Raw genomic sequence first — 18,802 nt, 5'->3', positions numbered from 1 at the left:
CCGGAAGCTGCACACCGGCTCCCTCGGCCAGTAAAGCGAGATGAGGGCCGCAACCCCGGAATCAGCCACGACTGGACCTAATGGTCAGGCGTCCCTTTACCTTTAAATAAACCAGAACAGGGCTATTAGATGGGAAAAGAGAGTCTAGATACTGAAATGTCACCAGTATCTATGGAAAACATTTCACCATTGTAACAGAACCTTTAGTTGGACTATTATTTTAAGGGAACGAATGCACTGAAAATCATGATAGCAACTCAGCTACAGCATTAGGCTTTAGCAGCTTACAAGATCATTTACCAACCGGGCTGTCAGCATGGGAATGCTGAATGATCTACCAGTATCCAACTTCGCCCCTACATTGGAACATCTGGAACATACCCCAGTAAATGCTTCCAAAATAAGATATGCAGAGCAGGAATTTCTCCTGTCTAGGGTAATGCATTCCTTCTTAGGAGATCTTGGGCTTTTTTAGACCAGACATATCGAATTAAGGATAGAGGATAGCTGTATTTTGTGAGGCATGTAAGTGGTTGTCTCTCCTCAGAAATTTCTAATGGAATTACATGACACACAACCTAGGATTTCCCAGAAGAAAACTTTATTCAATTCAATAGTTAAGTAAGGTGGCCGTATCTGGAAGATCTGGAAAAGGTGGTCAAGCACTGCCGCTAATGTATACCAGCAGTTTCCAGCAGAGCACACACACTCTTGAATCAGGACAGCTTCAGTCTTTTCCAGCCCCTATTTGGGAAAAAAAGGTTTGTTCCTGATAGATGCTCATTCAAAAGTATACAGACCTACAAAAAGTGAGTTGATACTGTTAAGTGAGGAACTTAACAGCTGGTGTGTAGAAAACCCAAAGATCTCTGGCAGTGGTGTGCAATTGCCTATGCACTGATGGGCTGTCAGGACTCAGAGGTTGGCCTACTGACCTATTTTTGGCAAGCCACACCCACATGTTCTACACCCAGTGTCCTATATATTGGAGCAGGTGCAAAAAAAGTTCAAGCCACGGCTGCAAAGGAAGAATCAGGAGCACTGATTTGCTTTTTTTGGTCTCCAAAACTAGAATTTAATCTAAGTTTCTGGTTCGCAGTAGCCCCTCAAAGACCTCCCTGCTAGGGTAGAGCTAAAAAAAATGGTTTTGCACGCTTATCACCACTAGAATTTAGCTCATGTGTTATAAGTTTGCAGGATTTAGTTCTTAACGCACAGTGCCCTTACTTTAGTTTAATGTTATGCATTTAATGAATGAATGAATGAATGGTGTTTACCTTCTAGTCACTCAGCTGCCTGCTGCCTTGGCTGGCTGCTTCATCACTAGGACCGAGATGCTTCAATAGCTGGGGCTCCACTTATGGAAGGAGCCTCTTCACTAGATTGTTCCAAATTTATAGACCTCCCAAGTTGCTGCAGACAATTAGATCAGGAGGTTCTCATGTGGAAAAAATATCGTCATGTACTAATGAAAGGAATGAGAAGCCAAGCTACTTTTGTTGGTAAACATGGAGAACTCAGCTTAACCTGTTGCCTCATGACTCCTTTTCTTAATTGCAAGATCAAAGCCAAGGCACGCGAAACAGGTCAGTCACTAGAGACAGAATACGTTCGTTACTCTCAGTGATGTGTAGGTCAAGCAATATCTATACCAGCAATGACCATTTGGAAACCTATCTGAAGGCTGTCACTTAGTCGACCCTTACGGGGCTCCTGGGGTTTCCAGAGTGCTTTGTAGACAAACATAACAGCTGCCACCACATAGCAGCCAACTTCTAGGGGCTGAGGCCCTTTGGCACCCCCAATAAAATATTTAAGGGGGCTGCCCCCCCCAAGTTGATGGACATTGCCATTCAAATGGTGTGTGTGTGCTTTGCACCATGTGATGTGTGTGTGTGATGTACCCGGCCTCCCCGAATATTTTATTCAAGGTTGCTACCCCTGTGCTGCCCACCATTGGCATGTGGCCGATTGGGAGAGTTGTGTTATTCAGCTGTGAAAGGCACAGGGGATCTACAAAAATGAAAGGTTGGCAGCCCCACCCCTCCATGTTGCTGTCAGAGCTTGCTTCACAAATGATGTTCTCCAATAAACACTGCAGTTAGGATCACAGCTACATTATGCCAGGGTTAGTTCCTCCACATTAGCCAATGACATAGCAGGGCCCTAGGATGTACCTATCCAGCAAGTTTTCTTATGTAACATGGTTAATAAATGCCACACAGAAAACTGTACAGTGGTACCTCGGGTTAAGTACTTAATTCATTCCGGAGGTCAGTTCTTAACCTGAAACTGTTCTTAACCTGAAGCACCACTTTAGCTAATGGGGCCTCCTGCTGCCGCCGGAGCACGATTTCTGTTCTCATCCTGAAGCAAAGTTCTTAACCCAAGGTAATATTTCTGGGTTGGCGGAGTCTGTAACCTGAAGCGTATGTAACCCGAGGTACCACTGTATTTGGATAGGCATGGATTCAAGTTCAGTAAGCCCACAATTATGCCCACAATTGCCTTCCATTTTCATACAAAGCTGTTTCTCTTAATTTATTGCCACTAGATGGCAACACAGACAACCATTTTTAAAGTCCTTTTTTTAAAAAAAAGACAACTCCACTTCTCTCTGGGGGCGCAAGTCTGGGCAGTGTGTATGGAGGTTCCGGGCTGCCCAGTTGACAAGAGAGCACAGACACACCTTGGTCTCACTGATGTGGTCCAAAGGAAAACAGAGCAATACATTTGGCACCAGCTTGGCTGCAGGAGTCTCTGTCCAGCTTGTTGGGAGGCAGATTCTGAAATCCCCTCAAAAAAAGGCACCTGGGACCACACCCTCCCCCCCCCCCCGGGATGCCACTGCCGTCCCTGCCAGACCTCCATGGCTGACCTGGTCACAAGGTTTGCCTGACCCCCTCAAGGTAGCAGAGGGAGGCCTGCACGCCAGGATACCACCAGGGGCCACCCCTGGGTCTCAGGTTTCCACCCTGTAATATCAGGGTCTTGGGGGGTGCTCTTGAATTGCCAACCCCTACACATAGGTGGGCTCCAAATCCTCAATGAAGTTCACAACTGGTTGACGCTTGCCATAAAGCTTTGCACAGTAGTCCAGGGCCACACCAAACTCGGGATCCGTATCAGTGATGCAGCTATCACTAGAGGAAGACAGGCAGTCATGGCAAACTTCACAGCGCTGTCTGTGGCCGCAATGGGTCAGCCTCCCAGAGGAACTGCTGCCAGAATCAGAGTCAGGATAAAAGTGCTGAGAAGGGACAGCGCCGAGCACGGTGTGTGTCAGAAAATTCTGATGATGATGGAGATTCCTGGATCTGCTAAGATAAAGAGTGGACACGCCATTCTTCCCTTGGCACTTGTCTAGCAGCCAGCCACGCCCATCGTTGCTGGAATGCTTGGACCAGTTTTCAGCCTTGTAGTTCAGCGTTTTCTTAAGCACCGGTGATGACAAAGTGGGTGGCTGATGCAGGGAACATCTGTCCTCAGTGTCTCCTGCTACAGCCTGATGGAATTCTGTTAATCCACTGAAACGTCTTTGCCTTCTGCTGGTTGCCTTGTCCACAAAATGCCAAGTATCAGGAGCCATGGAGCTGGGGGTTTTCCTCCCCTGTCTTGACTTACAAGGACTGAGCTTTATAGACTCTCCTGCCTGGATCTCCTCTGGCTCCCGTAATGTGCACATGTTGCAATCGACACTTTGCTCGGGTCCCCTGGGAGATATCTGGGCAACAGCAACGTGGTTCATACTTAGCTCTTGCAATATTTCCTGAAGCTTTTCACTGCTCACATAGCTGGTCCCTGGAAGCTGCCTCTGAGGCATAGATGGCGACTTTCCTTCCTCCCTCGGCGTGGAAAAACTCTGCCCGAGTGGGTCCTGCGGGGTGCCCATACCAAGTGTGGTGGCATATTGGGTGAACCATTGATCTTGGTCACTTGAATGACCAGCGACATTCTTGCATCCATTCAGAGGTCTGTACCCAACAGCAATTTCTGGCAGTATTTTCTGCTGGTGTTGATTTGTGCGTTCCAGATCCTCAGTGGAATCTTTTTTGCTAAGCAATCCTGGTTTGCACTGTGAATGTGAGAGCCTAGGGTGTTGCCTTGAGTTTAGCCCCTGGCCAGGTGAAAAAGGAGAACTCGTTGGGTTTCCAACTGCTGCAGAAGAACAATTGGCTGCAGAGTAGGAAGAAGAAGAAAGAAATGGAGAGTCAATCGCATTGTATTTTTCCTCTGCAGTCACAAGTCTCATCAGCTTCTTCTTAGCATTATTCACTTGCTCTTGAAGAGTTGCAATTGCTGTATCTTTCTATATTGAATAAACCAAGGTAAAATTTGTCAGAAAAGGGAAAAAACAGAAGTTTGGCCTAATTATCCATACAGAAGAATTGAGGTAGAATAATTCAGAAAGAATGAATAGATATGCAGTTATTTAACATATACTTCCAAAATAAATTATCTATGCCGTTTACAAGTACAGTCGTAGCTTGGTTGTCAAACAGAATCCATTCCAGAAGTCTGTTCGACTTCCAAAAATGTTCAACAACCAAGGCATGGACTCTGATTGGCTGCAGGATTTCCTGCACTCAATTGGAAGCTGCGGAAGCTGCGTTGGACGTTTGGCTTCCAAAGAACGTTTGCAAACCAGAACACTCACTTCCGGGTTTGCGGCATTTGGGAGCCAAAACGGACGAGTACCAAGGCGTTTGGGATCCAAGGTACGACTGTACAAGTTACAAGCACATAGGCATAAAAAATAAGCAACATAAAACCAGAATATCCAACTCAATACTGAAATCTCATTAGATCCTAAAAGCCTGGAAATTGTTGTCTGGCAATAAAAAAATTATTTATGTATTTATTAAATCCAATTCACGGCATAAGAATACAAGATAAAAACACAATACATAATTTTTAAAAAATAAGAAGGAAAACAAAACAACGACTCTCCCCTCCCACTCACAAGCTAACAACAAATACAGTAAACAACAATGGCTCCATAGATGGGGTGCAACCATGGAGGAGAACCTGCGGCCAAAGAACCTTAAGGACCCTCTGATTCCTTCTGCTCCATCTGGATAACCAAGGTCCTCTGATGGGACACTCTGGGTGGCTCCCCCCAGTCTGAGGCTCACAAGGGAGCAAGCCTTTACTGTGGCAGATCCTGCCCCGTGAAACTCCCTACCAGCAGAGCTTCTCCAGGAATCATCCCTCCCTTTCTTCATTTCAACTAATCAGTACTTACTCTTGGTTTTATGTTGTTGCTTTTTGCTGATTTTATTCTGATGAGTTGTATACCATCTTCATATATATTTTTTAAGAATTGTGGATTATAAATATGTAATTAAATAAATAAGCTTTGCATTTTGCCACCCGCCTTACTTCATTTGGTAAACAAACTTCTTGGGGCATAAAGTTTAGGGTAAGCACATATTCAGAACGGTTGCACATTCGAAACCTCTTGGTAGTGCTGGGCATGCATGTGGGTTCAGACACACACAGCATCTGCGATATTCGCTTATGGTTTCTTCTCAAAGATAGGATAGTTTTTTGACAGAATGTTGTGAGCATCTCTTCATTTAAGCAAAAAGACATTCTCTCATAGAAACTGCTCCACTGAATCAAACTACCCGCCTGTCAAATCCAACATTCAGTGAACTGAACACCCCTGGAAAGCTCACAAACAGGGCAAGTTCTTTGTTCTTGTGACATTACGTCACCATAGGTCCTAAGAACCATTTTCGTTCCTCACAATATCTAGACAGTTAGATGCACCAGACCATAAGACGCACCTAGTTTTTGGAGGAGGAAAACAAGAAAAAAAAATATTCTGAATCTCAGAAGCCAGAACAGCAAGAAGAATTGCTGCGCAGTGAAAGCAGCAATCCCTCTTGCTGTTCTGGCTTCTGGGATAGCTGCGCAGCCTGCATTCTCTCCATAAGATGCACACACATTTCCCCTTACTGTTTAGGAGGGGAAAAGTGAGTCTTATAGAGCACAAAATACAGTATCTCCTTAACTGTGCTGTGTTCTGATCCATGTATACGATGCACTTTTCTTATGCCAATAAATGATTGAGTGAGTGATATTTTCGTACCAAAAAACCTTGAACTTGGCTTGGTAGCAGACTGGCAGCCAGTAAAAGTCCCCTAAACAAGGTGTTGTTATCTGCTAGCAACTGTTTGCCGCCACAACTGAGCGAAGGTTTCTCACCTCTACGAGCTGCTGCATCATGGAATTCTTTTCCCCCAGCAGCTGGTAGATTTCTTCATCACTGTACATGGCAGAGTGGAAGTTCTTGCTGGAGCTGGCAAAATACTTGGCCATATTGTTGACGTCATCTTTCTGTTTCTCAAAAGCCTTCCATTTTCTGACCTGCTGAGCATCAAAGCATATTGTAGACCTATAAATTAGTTGTATTAGAGGAAAACTGAAAGATGATGAAGATGGAAAGAGGAAAAAACAAGTGAGAATTAAGAAAACAAAAACATTTATCCCTGAAGCTGCATTATAGGCTTAGGCCTCTGTCTGTAAACACAACACATACCTGAAGCTAATGCCATATTTGAACCTTTTTCTCGTTTTTTTTCCCTAATATGAAAAGGCATTGCTCAAGCAGATAAGTTTCTTATCCTATACAGTGGTACCTTGGTTCTCAAATGGCTTAGAAGTTGAACAACCTGGAACCCAAACACTGCAAACTCAGAAATAAGTGTTCTGGTTTGCGAACTTTTTTCAGAAGCTGAACGTGCTCCATTTTTATTGCCACCCTTTCATTTTGAGTGTTATGCTGAGGTCTACCTGTTTTTACTATTTATTTTGCATTTTTGCAGGGGTTTTGTTTTGTTTTTGTGACTGTGTGGAACCTAGTTCAGCTATTAATTGATTGATTGTATGATTGCAGTACATTGTTTATTGCTTTCATTTTATGGATCAGTGGTCTCGTTAGATAGTAAAATTCATGTGAAATTGCTGTTTTAGGGGTTGTTTTTAAAAGCCTGGAACAGATTAATGTATGGGAAAGCACGCCTTGATTTTGGAACGCTTTGGTTTTGGAACGGACTTCCAGTACAGTGGTACCTCGGTTTCCGAACGTAATCCATTCTGGAAGACCGTTCGATTTCTGAAACGTTCAAAAACCAAAAACTCAATAGCTGACAGCTCATGCACTCAGCGGAAGCTGCGTGGCATGTTTGACTTCTGAGGCGTGTTCAAAAACCAAAGCATTTACTTCCGGGCTTATGACATTCAAAAACCGAAATGTTTGTCAACAGAGATGTTCAAAAACTGAGGTACCACTGTATATATTTAACTTCTACCCTGCCTATCAATCCAGAAGATTCCCTAAAGTTGGCTACATACAATACCATACAATACAGTACAGGCTGCTTCTTCCCACTGGTTGATTAACAAACAGATAAGTGCTATCTTATACATATTTGAGGCTAAATTATCTCAGTAACGCATTCCCAGCTCGCTGCCAGCACCTCAGCTATCCTTTACAAATCTCATTTTTGGGGAAACGTCTTGAGCTTTTCCGGGAGGCGGGGGGCAGTTCGCAATGTTTTTGGTGACTTCTTCCTCCCCTTCAGTTTCTTACCTGTGGAATAAAGATTAAACAATTGATTGTAGATGTGCAGACAAAGATTCCTCCTGAGGTAAATCCAAAGACCAGGTTGTGCCACAAGTGGAAAAAACGATTCACCACCAGCATAGCACCCGTTGAGAGGAAAATAATGGCTATTCCAATGATGAGGGTCAGGGACTGATTGACAGGTGAACAGCTGAGATCATCTGTCAGGCCAGCAAGGTAGGCCCCGTAGATCAAGAGGATGCCCTGCGGTGAAAGGAAACAAGAACACTTGGTTATAGAAGCGTTAATTCAGGAGAAAGACTTCTAGCATTTTGCAGAATGTTAGTAAGGTGTCGTCTTCCAATTAACCACCAGTATTTATTAAATTAATATACCACCCTTCCTCTGAGGATCACAGGGTGGTCTACAATATAAAAACACAAAAATAATGTTTCTGGGCCCAATTCAAGGTGCTGGTTTTGATCTATAAAGCCTTCAAGGGCTCAGAAGGACCGCCTCTCCCCATACGAACCAATCTGGACCCTGGGATGACCATGTGAGGCTGTTCTTCTTGTGCCCCCAAGAGGGATGGAGGGGGGCGACTCAAGAACATTTTATCCAGTGGCTCCGTGCTTTCCTGCTTTACTTATATTTAAGACACCAGGCAAAAACATTCCTCCTTTGGCTAATTAAACAATCTACAGCCTTTTAAACTACCTGTGTGGAGTGGGGGTCATTGTTTAAGGCTTTATAGGTCAAAACCAGCACTTTGAATCGGGCCCAGAAACTAATTGGCAGCCAGTGCAGTTGAGCCAGGATTGGCGTTATAAGCTCAAACCATCTTGCCCCGGTGAGCAAACTAGCGGCCAAATTCTGCACTGGCTGAAGTTTCCAAACCGTCTTTAGAGGCAGCCCCATGTATAACATGTTGCAGAAACCTAATCAGATTCAAACACATATTTGTTGCAGGGTCAGCACCTTTACTGTTGACTTAAACAAAAATTTGTTTGGCCAATATGATCTAGCAATTGCCTTCAATAATCTGTTCCTCCCTTGCAGATTTAAAGGGAAAGTTGAAAGCAACAATGTGTTGGAAAAGGAGAGAGTCTGAATTAGGCCACCTACCAATAACCCTCCAACCATGCAGTCTTACCAGATAATTATAAAGGTAAAGGGACCCCTGACCATTAGGCCCAGTCGTGGCCGACTCTGGGGTTGCGGTGCTCATCTCGCTTTATTGGCTGAGGGAGCCGGGACACAGCTTCTGGGTCATGTGGCCAGCAGGACTAAGCCACTTCTGGCAAACCAGAGCTGCGCACGGAAACGCTGTTTACCTTCCTGCCGGAGCGGTACCTATTTATCTACTTACACTTTGATGTGCTTTCAAACTGCTAGGTTGGCAGGAGCTGGGACCGAGAAATGGGAGCTCACCCTGTCGCGCGGATTCGAACTGCCAACCTTCTGATCAGCAAGTCCAAGGCTCTGTGGTTTAACCCACAGCACCACCCAAGTCCCTTACCAGATAATTAGCAAGCATTAAATACAGAAGAGGCAAGGAAGCGCCTATACAATAAGAGAAGCAAGGCAGGTATGGGAAACCTGAGGTTCTCTAGATGTTGCAAGACTACAACTTCCATTTGTCTTGACCATTGGCCATGGTGGCTGGAAGCAGTGGGAGTTGGAAGACCTCGGGAAAGGCAGTAGGGTTCACCAGCCCTGCTATAAAATAATAGGATTTTAAAAAGGTAAAGGACCCCTGGACTGTTTAGTCCGGTCAAAGGTGACTCTGGGGTTGCGGCGCTCATCTCGCTTTCAGGCCGAGGGAGCCAGCGTTGGTCCACAGACAGCTTTCCAGGTCATGTGGTCAGCATGACTAGACCGCTTCTGGCGCAACAGAACACCATGACGAAAACCAGAGTGCACAGAAAAGCCGTTTACCTTCCTGCCGGAGTGGTACCTATTTATCTACTTGCAGTGGTGTGCTTTCGAACTGCTAGGTTGGCAGGAGCTGGAAGCAAACAACGGGAGCTCACTCTGTCACGGGGATTCGAACCGCCGACCTTCCAATCGGCAAGCCCAAGAGGCTCAGTGGTTTAGACCACAGCGCCACCTGCATCCATAATACAACTTAGAGAAGAGCTTTTACAATGTGTGCCAGCAGAGGGGCCAATGTTCAGGAAGAGGCCCTGGGTAGGACATTGAGTTACAAGTGTTATAAAAGTTCGTCTGCGAAATGTGGGGCTATGAGGGCCTAACGAGATATGGTGTTTGTCACACACTTTGCCCTTGCCTGGTTGATTTTCTAAAAATAAATAGCCATGATCAACGAGAAACTGGAACCAATTTCATACCTTAAATCCCAGAAAGAGAAGAAGCCAAAGATCAGAGTACGCTGATGCGCAGAAGTACCCTTGGCTCACTGTGCAAGTCAAACCTCTCTCTGTCACCTAGCAGAGAATTGAAACACAAAACGAAAGGTTTCTTCCCATTTGCAAAATGCTCGGGATGCAAGAATTGAAATGTCTACTTCTGATTGCACTTCAGTACTGAAATCGGACTTGGAATAAATAATGGGTTCACATGGATATGTGGGAATTGCTTGCTTGCTTGCTTGCTGCAATCACTGGCATCATCTACATTGTCACTGTTTTCAGGTGGGATTCAATCCTATCCTGGCAAATTCTGGCTACACTATTAAAGCATATTTGGAGCTTTTACACAGCAAACCTGCTTCCCCGAAAGATAATACATTTTGCGATAAGAAAAGCGACGGGAAAATGCACTGTCAAGCCGGATAACACCTGCTTTGATGCATGTTATCTAAACTCTCCACAAGCTGATCAAGCTGAGTGCGTATTGAACAGCTAGTTTGAAAGCAACCACAATCACACCCACTTCAGCCACTGCTTTCTTTGGCCTCATTGTTTCCCATTTGTAAAACAGAATGGTCGTCATTAGGCTCCTTCTGTGTGATGAATCTACTAATTAGCCGGCATTTTTAATCTTTCATCCTCTATATTCCTGAGCTGTAAAATAGGAACAGTGCTGTACAAAAGCCTGTTGAAGTTTGCGTGTAATAATTATCTGGCATAGATTTACTAAGCAGCTTGGCTAGTAGTCCCTTCTCTCTGATAGTCACTGTTCTATAACAACAACAAAAGATAAGTGTGTCCTAAAATACCTAATTATACAAGCTAAATTCCACAGCAATGGGTTGCATGTGTGTTTTGTTGCATGTTCGACTAACTCAGTAATCTGAGGTTTGCCCAGGGAATTATCTGCTCAAGGTCTGCCTTAAATTCTCATTTATAGCACATTCACTGCAGTGATTGCATTGGGTCTGTCTTCAAACTCAAAGCTCCCCCAACCCCATATCATTAATCTCCAAGCTGACCTCACCCAAGTACTGTATGTGGGGCAGAGTTTTCCTTGTTTTCATATTTTGAAAGTTGGAGGATGCACAGCTTTCTCTTAGTGATGCACCCATGTTCACAGTCTATGTCCAGACGTCCAATCTGCACTCCTCCTCATCTTACCTTCAGATCTGCATTGAGACTTTGGAGACACTGGACTGGATCCACGAACATCCATATCAAGAGCAGGATAATGTCCGCCAGCACTAACACAGACACCATCACCAGCAGCTGGAAATCTTTGATGATCTGTAAAAGAGACGCCCAACTTGCTCACTTTGTGATCTGCTGTGTCAATATTGCAGTTCATCTTTTGTGCACACACAGAGGAGTTTCCCCCAAAACCATATACAGTACTGAGATAAGCAAGACTAGAGAACATAGCCAGAAACCAGGACCAGCTAATGTTTCCTTTGTTATCAAATACCAAAAAGAGTGAGATGACAAAATAACACCACAGAAAACAGATTCTTTATCGTGCCTGGACTCCCCTTCTAATTTCTGAGTGCCAGATGATGAATTTAGCATGTTAAAATATAAGCCAGACTGGCTTCCTGATGATGTATCAGATGGACCATTAAAGGTAAAGGGACCCCTGACCATTAGGTCCAGTCGCGGACAACTCTGGGGTTGCGGTGCTCATCTCGCTTTATTGGCCGAGGGAGCCGGCGTACAGCTTCCGGGTCATGACTAAGCCGCTTCTGGCGAACCAGAGCAGCGCACGGAAACGCCATTTACCTTCCCACCAGAGCGGTACCTATTTATCTACTTACACTTTGACGTGCTTTCGAACTGCTAGGTGGGCAGGAGCAGGGACCGAGCAACAGGAGCTCATTCGGACACAGGTGGCGCTGTGGTCTCTAAACCACTGTGCCCCTTGGGCTTGCCGATCAGAAGGTCAGCGGTTCAAATCCCCATGACAGGATGAGCTCCCGTTACTCTGTCCCAACTCCTGTCAACCTAGCAGTTCGAAAGCACGCCAGCGCAAGTAGATAAATAGGTACCGCTGCGGCGGGAAGGTAAATGGCATTTCCGTGCGCTAAGGCACTCATCACGGTGTTCTGCTGTGCCAGAAGTGATTTAATCATGTTGGCCGCATGACCCAGAAAGCTGTCTGTGGACAAACGCCGGCTCCCTCAGCCTGAAAGCGAGATGAGCGCCCCAACCCCATAGTTGCCTTTGACTGGACGCAACCGTCCAGGGGTCCTTGACCTTTACTTATCTACTTTGAGTGGTCAGTACAGCTGCCCAGCCCGAGGCTGAAAGCTGTATGGGAATTCAAGGAAAGGCCAACCAATCTGAAAATAAATTCAAGAGACTGCCAGCCTCTACAACCACCTGCCATGTTCTGAGCCCAGCACTGCTGAAGCAAAGTTCCCTTGACAGGAGGGAGGGGCATCACTAGGTGAGAGCTGCTACCTCCAGGTAGCAGGTCTCACTGAGGGCACTTTGTCCAGGTCCCAGACATGGTGACGGCTTCCAACATGTATATCTTAGTCCCAATAACTGTGGCCCAGTCTTATTTGTTTCTGACAGCTGGATGTACATTGTAAGAACTCACCACTCTCTTGTCTGGAACTTGCCGACTGAACACTTTATACAACCGCCAACTTTTCCCTAGAATGGGGCCAAAAGCCAGAGAGACCCCAATACACAACAAGCTGATTCTCACCTGTAGGGGTTTGTGTTGGGTTGTGGAGGAGAAGGAGGAGGGGAGAGAAACAAAAACACAGAGGTCCATAAAGCTAAGTTTCAAGATAAACATGGGATATTTGTAATCAAGATCCCCTGTAGCTTTTAAAAATAATGGCAGCTACTCTGCCACAAGGACAGAAGAAGCGTGTTCCCACTAATTCTCTTCACTGCCACTAACAATGTTATCCTGTTCCTGGTCCTGTTCACATCTTGGGAGCCAATTTCAGGAGCCTGGTGCTGGGGAACGGCTGTTGAGCTCAATCCCACACCCAAGGAATACAAAGAGGTAAATCACAAACTAAACAACTCTGTATGCTGATTTACAGAAATTTGTTAACAATAATGTATGACATTTCAACAACTTCTATTCCATGAAATCTTAAATAATATACACAATGCCAAAATAACGACAAGATACCTGGATTTCAGTCTCTGTTTTGTAACTCTTCTTCTGGTTGGACCAAAAAGGAACGATACAATGGCAATTAATGCTTCACCAAACAGGTCAGCTCCAGCCTTTTAACGGCAGTTTGCTCTTTTCAAAAACAGAGATTGAAATCTGGGTACCTTATTGTCGGAGTTCCATTGGGATCCCACTAGCACAAGTATATACATAGAGAGTTCATGGACTTATTTTAGGAATATTCAGACTATTTGGTTTTGAGATACTGAGTTGCGCATGTCATTATTATTTTTGGCATAGTAGATATTATTCAAGATTTCATGTAATGGAAGGTGTTGAAATGTGGGTTTCATGGCTGAATGAGGATTATAACCCCAGTCTCAGTCCAACACTCTCTTCCCTACGTTGGACTACATTCCTTCAGGCCTTCCTTGGAATGTTACACTTTAGGAGTTGAAAGAACAGTTTGGACATTCTGGAAGAGTTCTTTCTGAAGGGGAACTATGGGGCAGGATGGCCAGGATTAATCTGGGTGCGCATGCATCATTTGTCCACGTACCCCTTTTAATTCTGCCTAATTTGCAATATAAAACTGTCCCCACAAGAGCAATGCCCCGTGACCCGCACCTCTGGCCTTCACCCACCTGAACCAGCATCTCCAGGGATGGCCTGGTCAATGAATTATGTCTTTCAACTCCAAAGAGGTAAGCGCTACTGTAGGTCAAGCCACTGCCCAGCAGGGTCACTATGTTCAGGTTAGGACTGGACATTTTCACAATCCTCCAGCAGACAAAGGAGATAAGAAAACACGGAGGCAAGGGTTAGGAAAGAGGAACCATAGAATAGTAAAGTTGGAAGAGACCCTGAGGATCATTTAGTGCAACCCTTTGCAACACAGGAATATGCAGCTGTCTCATACAGGGATCGAACCTGCAACCTTGGAGTTATCAGCACCATGTTCTAACCAAGTGAGCTATCCAAGCTTCCCTTGGCTAGAGAAGTTAGGCTTGCCCCACTCTTACAACCCATGTAATGCCATAATTTCCCCCTCTTGCTATGCTTTATCTGAGAAGTCCTTTTTCAATGCTCCCCACTGCTTTTTGCCACTGAAGGCAATTGGGCCTCCAGAGCTAGAGGCTGGGTCTAATAGCACCTCAGACCGCAGACCTGATCCCTAAGGAAGTTGGCAACATCATCCAAAGGAGGCCCAATACTATCTCTGAAACCAAAACATCTCCATCTTACCAGGATTGAGCTTTAGTTGGTTGGCCCTCAACCATCCCATCAATGGTCCAAGGCGCTGGTTCATCTCTTCCACAGCATCATTGATGAAAAGAAGATGTACCTTTGGGTGTTGTCACTACACTGACACAGCAAAATGGTGACACTGCACTTGAATATCCCAAGTGACATGACTTAGTAGCAAGGCTGGATTAAAGTGGTTGGGGGCTCAGGTGCAGTTTCCAAAATAGGGGGCCTCTCCCCGCCAAAAAGGAACATATAAAATCACCACAAACCCTTCCAGGCCCTCCTGGTGTCCCTATTTCCCAGGGACAGACCCGGATTTACAGGAGCCATCCCGGTTTCTGATTTGATCCCAGAATGTCCCCCTTTTTCGTAGGAAGTCCCTAGGATGAGGATTCTTAGTAAGTTTATGTTGATCTTTTCTGTGAACCGCCCTGAGACCTCTGGGTTTAGGGCAGTATATAAATTCAGTAGAGAATAAGAAGAAGAAGTTCCTGAACTTCAGCTCCTGCACAGCAGAAGACACACCTAAACCTCTTTGCAAAGTTTTCACATTTTGCATCTGAAGTTGTCCTTTTGGAGACACGTAAACACCTTTTCATTCCTCCCAGACCTCCAGCCATCAAATGGAAGCATTTTTCTGATGCTTGTTCTGAATTTGTTCTAAACCGTTTTATATTCATTGTTTTGCTTGCTGACTTAAAAACAATTTTATTAACCTGTTGCAACCTTGGGAATATTTGCTGTTAAATATCTGCAGTGTAAATGTAGACAAGCATGCAGTTTGCACAACATGATATATTCTGCTCTTTTTAAAGCTAATTTTCAAATGTTCAGAGGAAAAAATGCCTTTCTATACTGTATATGATAGCAAAAGAGCAGTTTGACCAGCTACTGAAAACATGACCACAGTATATTTCTGGCCTTACCTGTTCTTTCTGAAGTGAATTGTGAAGATGAGAAAGAAGAGACTGAGCAGGACTCCACTGCTAAGGAAGACCCAGGCAATGGCCGAGACGGCTGCTGAAAAGGGGAAATTCTTACAGCTGCTGTCAGAGGATGTCTGAGGAAAGACCGGTGGGAGATAGTAAGGACCCCTTTGTCTCAAAGACAGATGGGGGGGGGGACCTACTTAACTCGAAGCAGCATAATTTAAGAGCTATATTGGCCACCTCAGGAAAACCAGAAATAATTAATATCCACAAACAGAATGCACACCCTCAAGTGTCCCTATTTTCCAGGGACAATCCTGGATTTACAGACGCCATCTTGGTTTCTCATTTGATCCCAGAATGTCCCGCTTTTCCTTAGGACATCCCTATTTTCATCGGAGAAATGTTGGAGGGTATGGAGTTATCCGACCCCTGAGCCATCTGAGGACAGCCTTGTCTAGGGAAGTTTTTAAATGCTTAATAATGTTTTGATATATGTTGGAAGTTCCCCACTTTGGGGATAAAGTTGCTTGCCTCTGGTTCAGCTCAAAATGCTCTTCCATCCTAACATTATAAGAATCCAAAAAACCCCACACATTTTAAACTGGCATATATTTACTTCAAATAACATTAAAAGTTGTAACTCTTTCCTTATACATTTACCCACAATTGTTATAGTACAGAGGTCCTGCACGGTCTTCTGCTGCTGTTCCTGGGTGTTATCGCACTGGTTAGAGTAATTGAATCCCGTTTCCACGGCGCATTGAAAGCCTTCGTTCAACCACATTGTCTGGGCAGTGCAATTTCCCGTGTCACAGTCCCAATAAACTCAAGATTAGGTATATCCAGTGGCAGCAAGCAAGGTGTGCAACAAATTCCTCCCCTCTCGGGCGTCCTGAAAAGGGGGAGGGAGGGTTGATCACAAGCAAAACAGTGACAGAAACATGGCAGCAATTAAGTTAACAATCAAAGTCAACTTGCTCATGGGAGCCAACTTGAAACTTGGTTTGGAACTCTTTGCTACGTCTCACCAACTCTGATGATATACCATAATTATTGTGTGAATCAGGGTGGCAGTAGCATTTGTCGTTTCTCCCAGTTACGTGTGTCCAGGCAGGCGGTCGTTGTATAGAATGTGGCTCACTCAAGAACTGGTGGAGTGGCCTGGCTGAGGCATGAATGAGGAGGTCTCTGACTTGCCCACCTGGTAGCTCAGTCAGCCGAGCACGAGACTCTTGATCTCAGGGTCATGGATTTGAGCCCCACATTGGGCAAAACGTTCCTGCATCGCAGGGCGTTGGACTAGATGATCCTCGTGGTCCCTTTCAACTCTACAATTCTGTGTTTCTGGGATTTCTGCCATGCAGAGGTGTGCGGTGAAATTTTTCATAGGGAGACAGTTAGGGCCAGAGGTGTCAGCTTGTGAGTGCTGTGGGGGACAGGGACGTCATGCACGTGATGTCCTGATGTATAAGCATCAAACCTCCCACTCCAAGCTGGGCAGAAGCTTTCCAGGCTTTGGGAAGGTAGCAGGAAGGCTCTTGGACCCGTCAGAGCATTGCATCTCCCTCCCTAAGCCATGCAGAAGCTTCCTGGGCTTTGGGAAGGTGGCACCAGGGGAACATTTAGACAACTCACCCAGTCCCCCTAGTCCAATGACCACATGCCACTGCTGCCCTGCACTCATTCATTGGCCTTAGGTCAGCCTCTCTCAGCTTCAGTCCCAGGGAGGAGGACACCAGGGATAGAACCTGGAGCTTTCTGTATGCTAAGCATGTTCTCTGCCCCTGAGCTACAGCCTCTGTTCCACACAAACACACGCCATGTCTTTGTGTTTCTTTTCAAAAAGTGTTGGTCCAGGGAAGAATGGGTTAGGAGTGGTCTTTCATGTTTGCCTCTTTCAAAGCGCTCTCTCTCTCTCTCTCTCTCTCTCTGTGTGTGTGTGTGTGTGCAAAGCATTAACTGGCCTTGCGTAATAAGCCAAAATGGACAATGGTCAAGCACAGAGGCAACAGGCAACAGTGCTCCTCCCAGCACACTGTCAAGATCTCAGTCTACAATAACCGAAGTTACAGGTAGGTAGCCGTGTTGGTCTGCCGTAGTAGAAACAAAATTAAAAAAAATCCTTCCAGTAGCACCTTAGAGACCAACTAAGTTTGTTATTGGCATGAGCTTTTGTGTGTATCTGAAGAAGTGTGCATGCACACAAAAGCTCATACCAATAACAAACTTAGTTGGTCTCTAAGGTGCTACTGAAAGGATTTTTTTTATTTTGTTACAATAACCGAAATTCATCAAGACACAAGCAACTAGCTGACCCTGAGAGAAAATTCTGGCTGGACAAATGGAGTGTCCAAGTCAAAGCAGATTCAAGTGCTGTCCATCAAAAAGCCACCAAAGGTTTAAATTACCATTTGAGGGGTGAGATGGAGAAGATTTGGAACAGTTCCATTGGACAGCTTTGGCCAGGTAACGTGCCTCACACCTGGACTTCCATTATTGGAAAAGAAAGAAGGGGAGAAGATTGTGCCCTCTTCCGTTGTCATGGTACATAAGGGGGGGCGGGAGAGCGCAGAATATAATGTCCCCACTTCACAACAGCCCTGTGAGGTAGGCAGCAAGGCACCAGCCATCTACCTTGAGAGAAACTGATGCTTATAAAGTGAGCAAAATGAAGTCCAGACAAGCAGCCTGGCGTAGTGGTCAGAGTACCTGACTTGGAGGGGAGAGACCTGGGTTCAAACTTCTGGATGACCTTGGATGAGTATCTCTCTCTCAGTCTAACCTACATCACAGGGTTGTGGTGCATCTAAATTTGGAAGAGGGGATGGAGCAGGTATGCCCCCCATCCCTTCCTGAAAGGGCCATCATGCCATACATACATTAACCCTTACTCAGCTAGGCAGGCCAGTTATTGATCCAGGTGAGAAAAGCCTTCTCCACTACTGATGAGGTCATTGGCGCCAATTAGGTGAGGAGTAGTATCCTTGTTTCACGGCCAAAGGGGAGAAGGTGAATGAAAGTCATGCTGCAAGGAGTTCTGCAGATCCTCCTGGAGCCCCTCCAGCCGCGAAGGGTAAGGATGCACACCAAGGTGAGCATGGTCACAGAATCGAAGAGTTGGAAGGGACCCCCGGGGCAGTCCAGCCCCTGCAATGCAGGAATCTCAACTCAAGCATCCAGGACAGATGGCCATCCAACCTCTGCTTAAAAACCACCAAGGAAGAAGAGTCTACCACCTTTTGCTGTCAGAAAGTTCTTCCTGATGTTGAGTCGGAAACTCCTGAAGCCATGGGTTCGAGTCCTACTCTGGAGCAGGAGCAAACAAGCTTGCTGCCATTTCCATGCGCGCAGTGCGCCCCTTGAAATATTGGAAGATGGCTATCATATCTCCTCTTTTATCCAGGCTAAAGATGCTCATTCCTCCTCCGCCCTCCGCCCTCGACCAGGCAGCGCAAGAAAAGTCCACCCTTCTTACCTGGTTGGGGGGCGAAATGCAGGAGGGGAGGCGGCGGCGGGTGCAAGTTTCCCCCGGCAGCCC

The 18,802-nt window shown here is 45.5% G+C and overlaps 1 protein-coding gene across 2 annotated transcripts; it reads right to left on the bottom strand.

The window, feature by feature from the left end:
- Window positions 1-2,454: 2,454 nt before the first annotated feature.
- On the bottom strand, window positions 2,455-17,401 carry GPR156 (G protein-coupled receptor 156). 2 transcript variants are annotated; one of them, XM_081894030.1, is made up of 9 exons: window positions 15,929-17,401; window positions 15,259-15,392; window positions 13,729-13,864; window positions 12,548-12,658; window positions 11,110-11,235; window positions 9,925-10,020; window positions 7,601-7,837; window positions 6,214-6,378; window positions 2,455-4,309 (listed from the first exon to the last, which is right to left on the bottom strand). In XM_081894030.1, the coding sequence occupies exons 1-9, from the start codon at window positions 16,046-16,048 to the stop codon at window positions 3,020-3,022; spliced, it is 2,415 nt and encodes an 804-aa protein (XP_081750156.1). In that variant the 5' UTR covers window positions 16,049-17,401; the 3' UTR covers window positions 2,455-3,019. The 2 variants fall into 2 exon arrangements, with proteins under 2 accessions (XP_081750156.1, XP_081750157.1); XM_081894031.1 differs by having other exon boundaries at window positions 6,214-6,375.
- Window positions 17,402-18,802: the final 1,401 nt, after the last annotated feature.

The sequence above is a fragment of the Podarcis melisellensis genome, assembly GCF_964234715.1.
Source record: "Podarcis melisellensis genome assembly, chromosome: 17".
Lineage (NCBI taxonomy): Eukaryota > Metazoa > Chordata > Lepidosauria > Squamata > Lacertidae > Podarcis > Podarcis melisellensis.
Note: the sequence above shows the minus strand (reverse complement) of the source record. Positions and strands in the feature narration are given on the sequence as shown.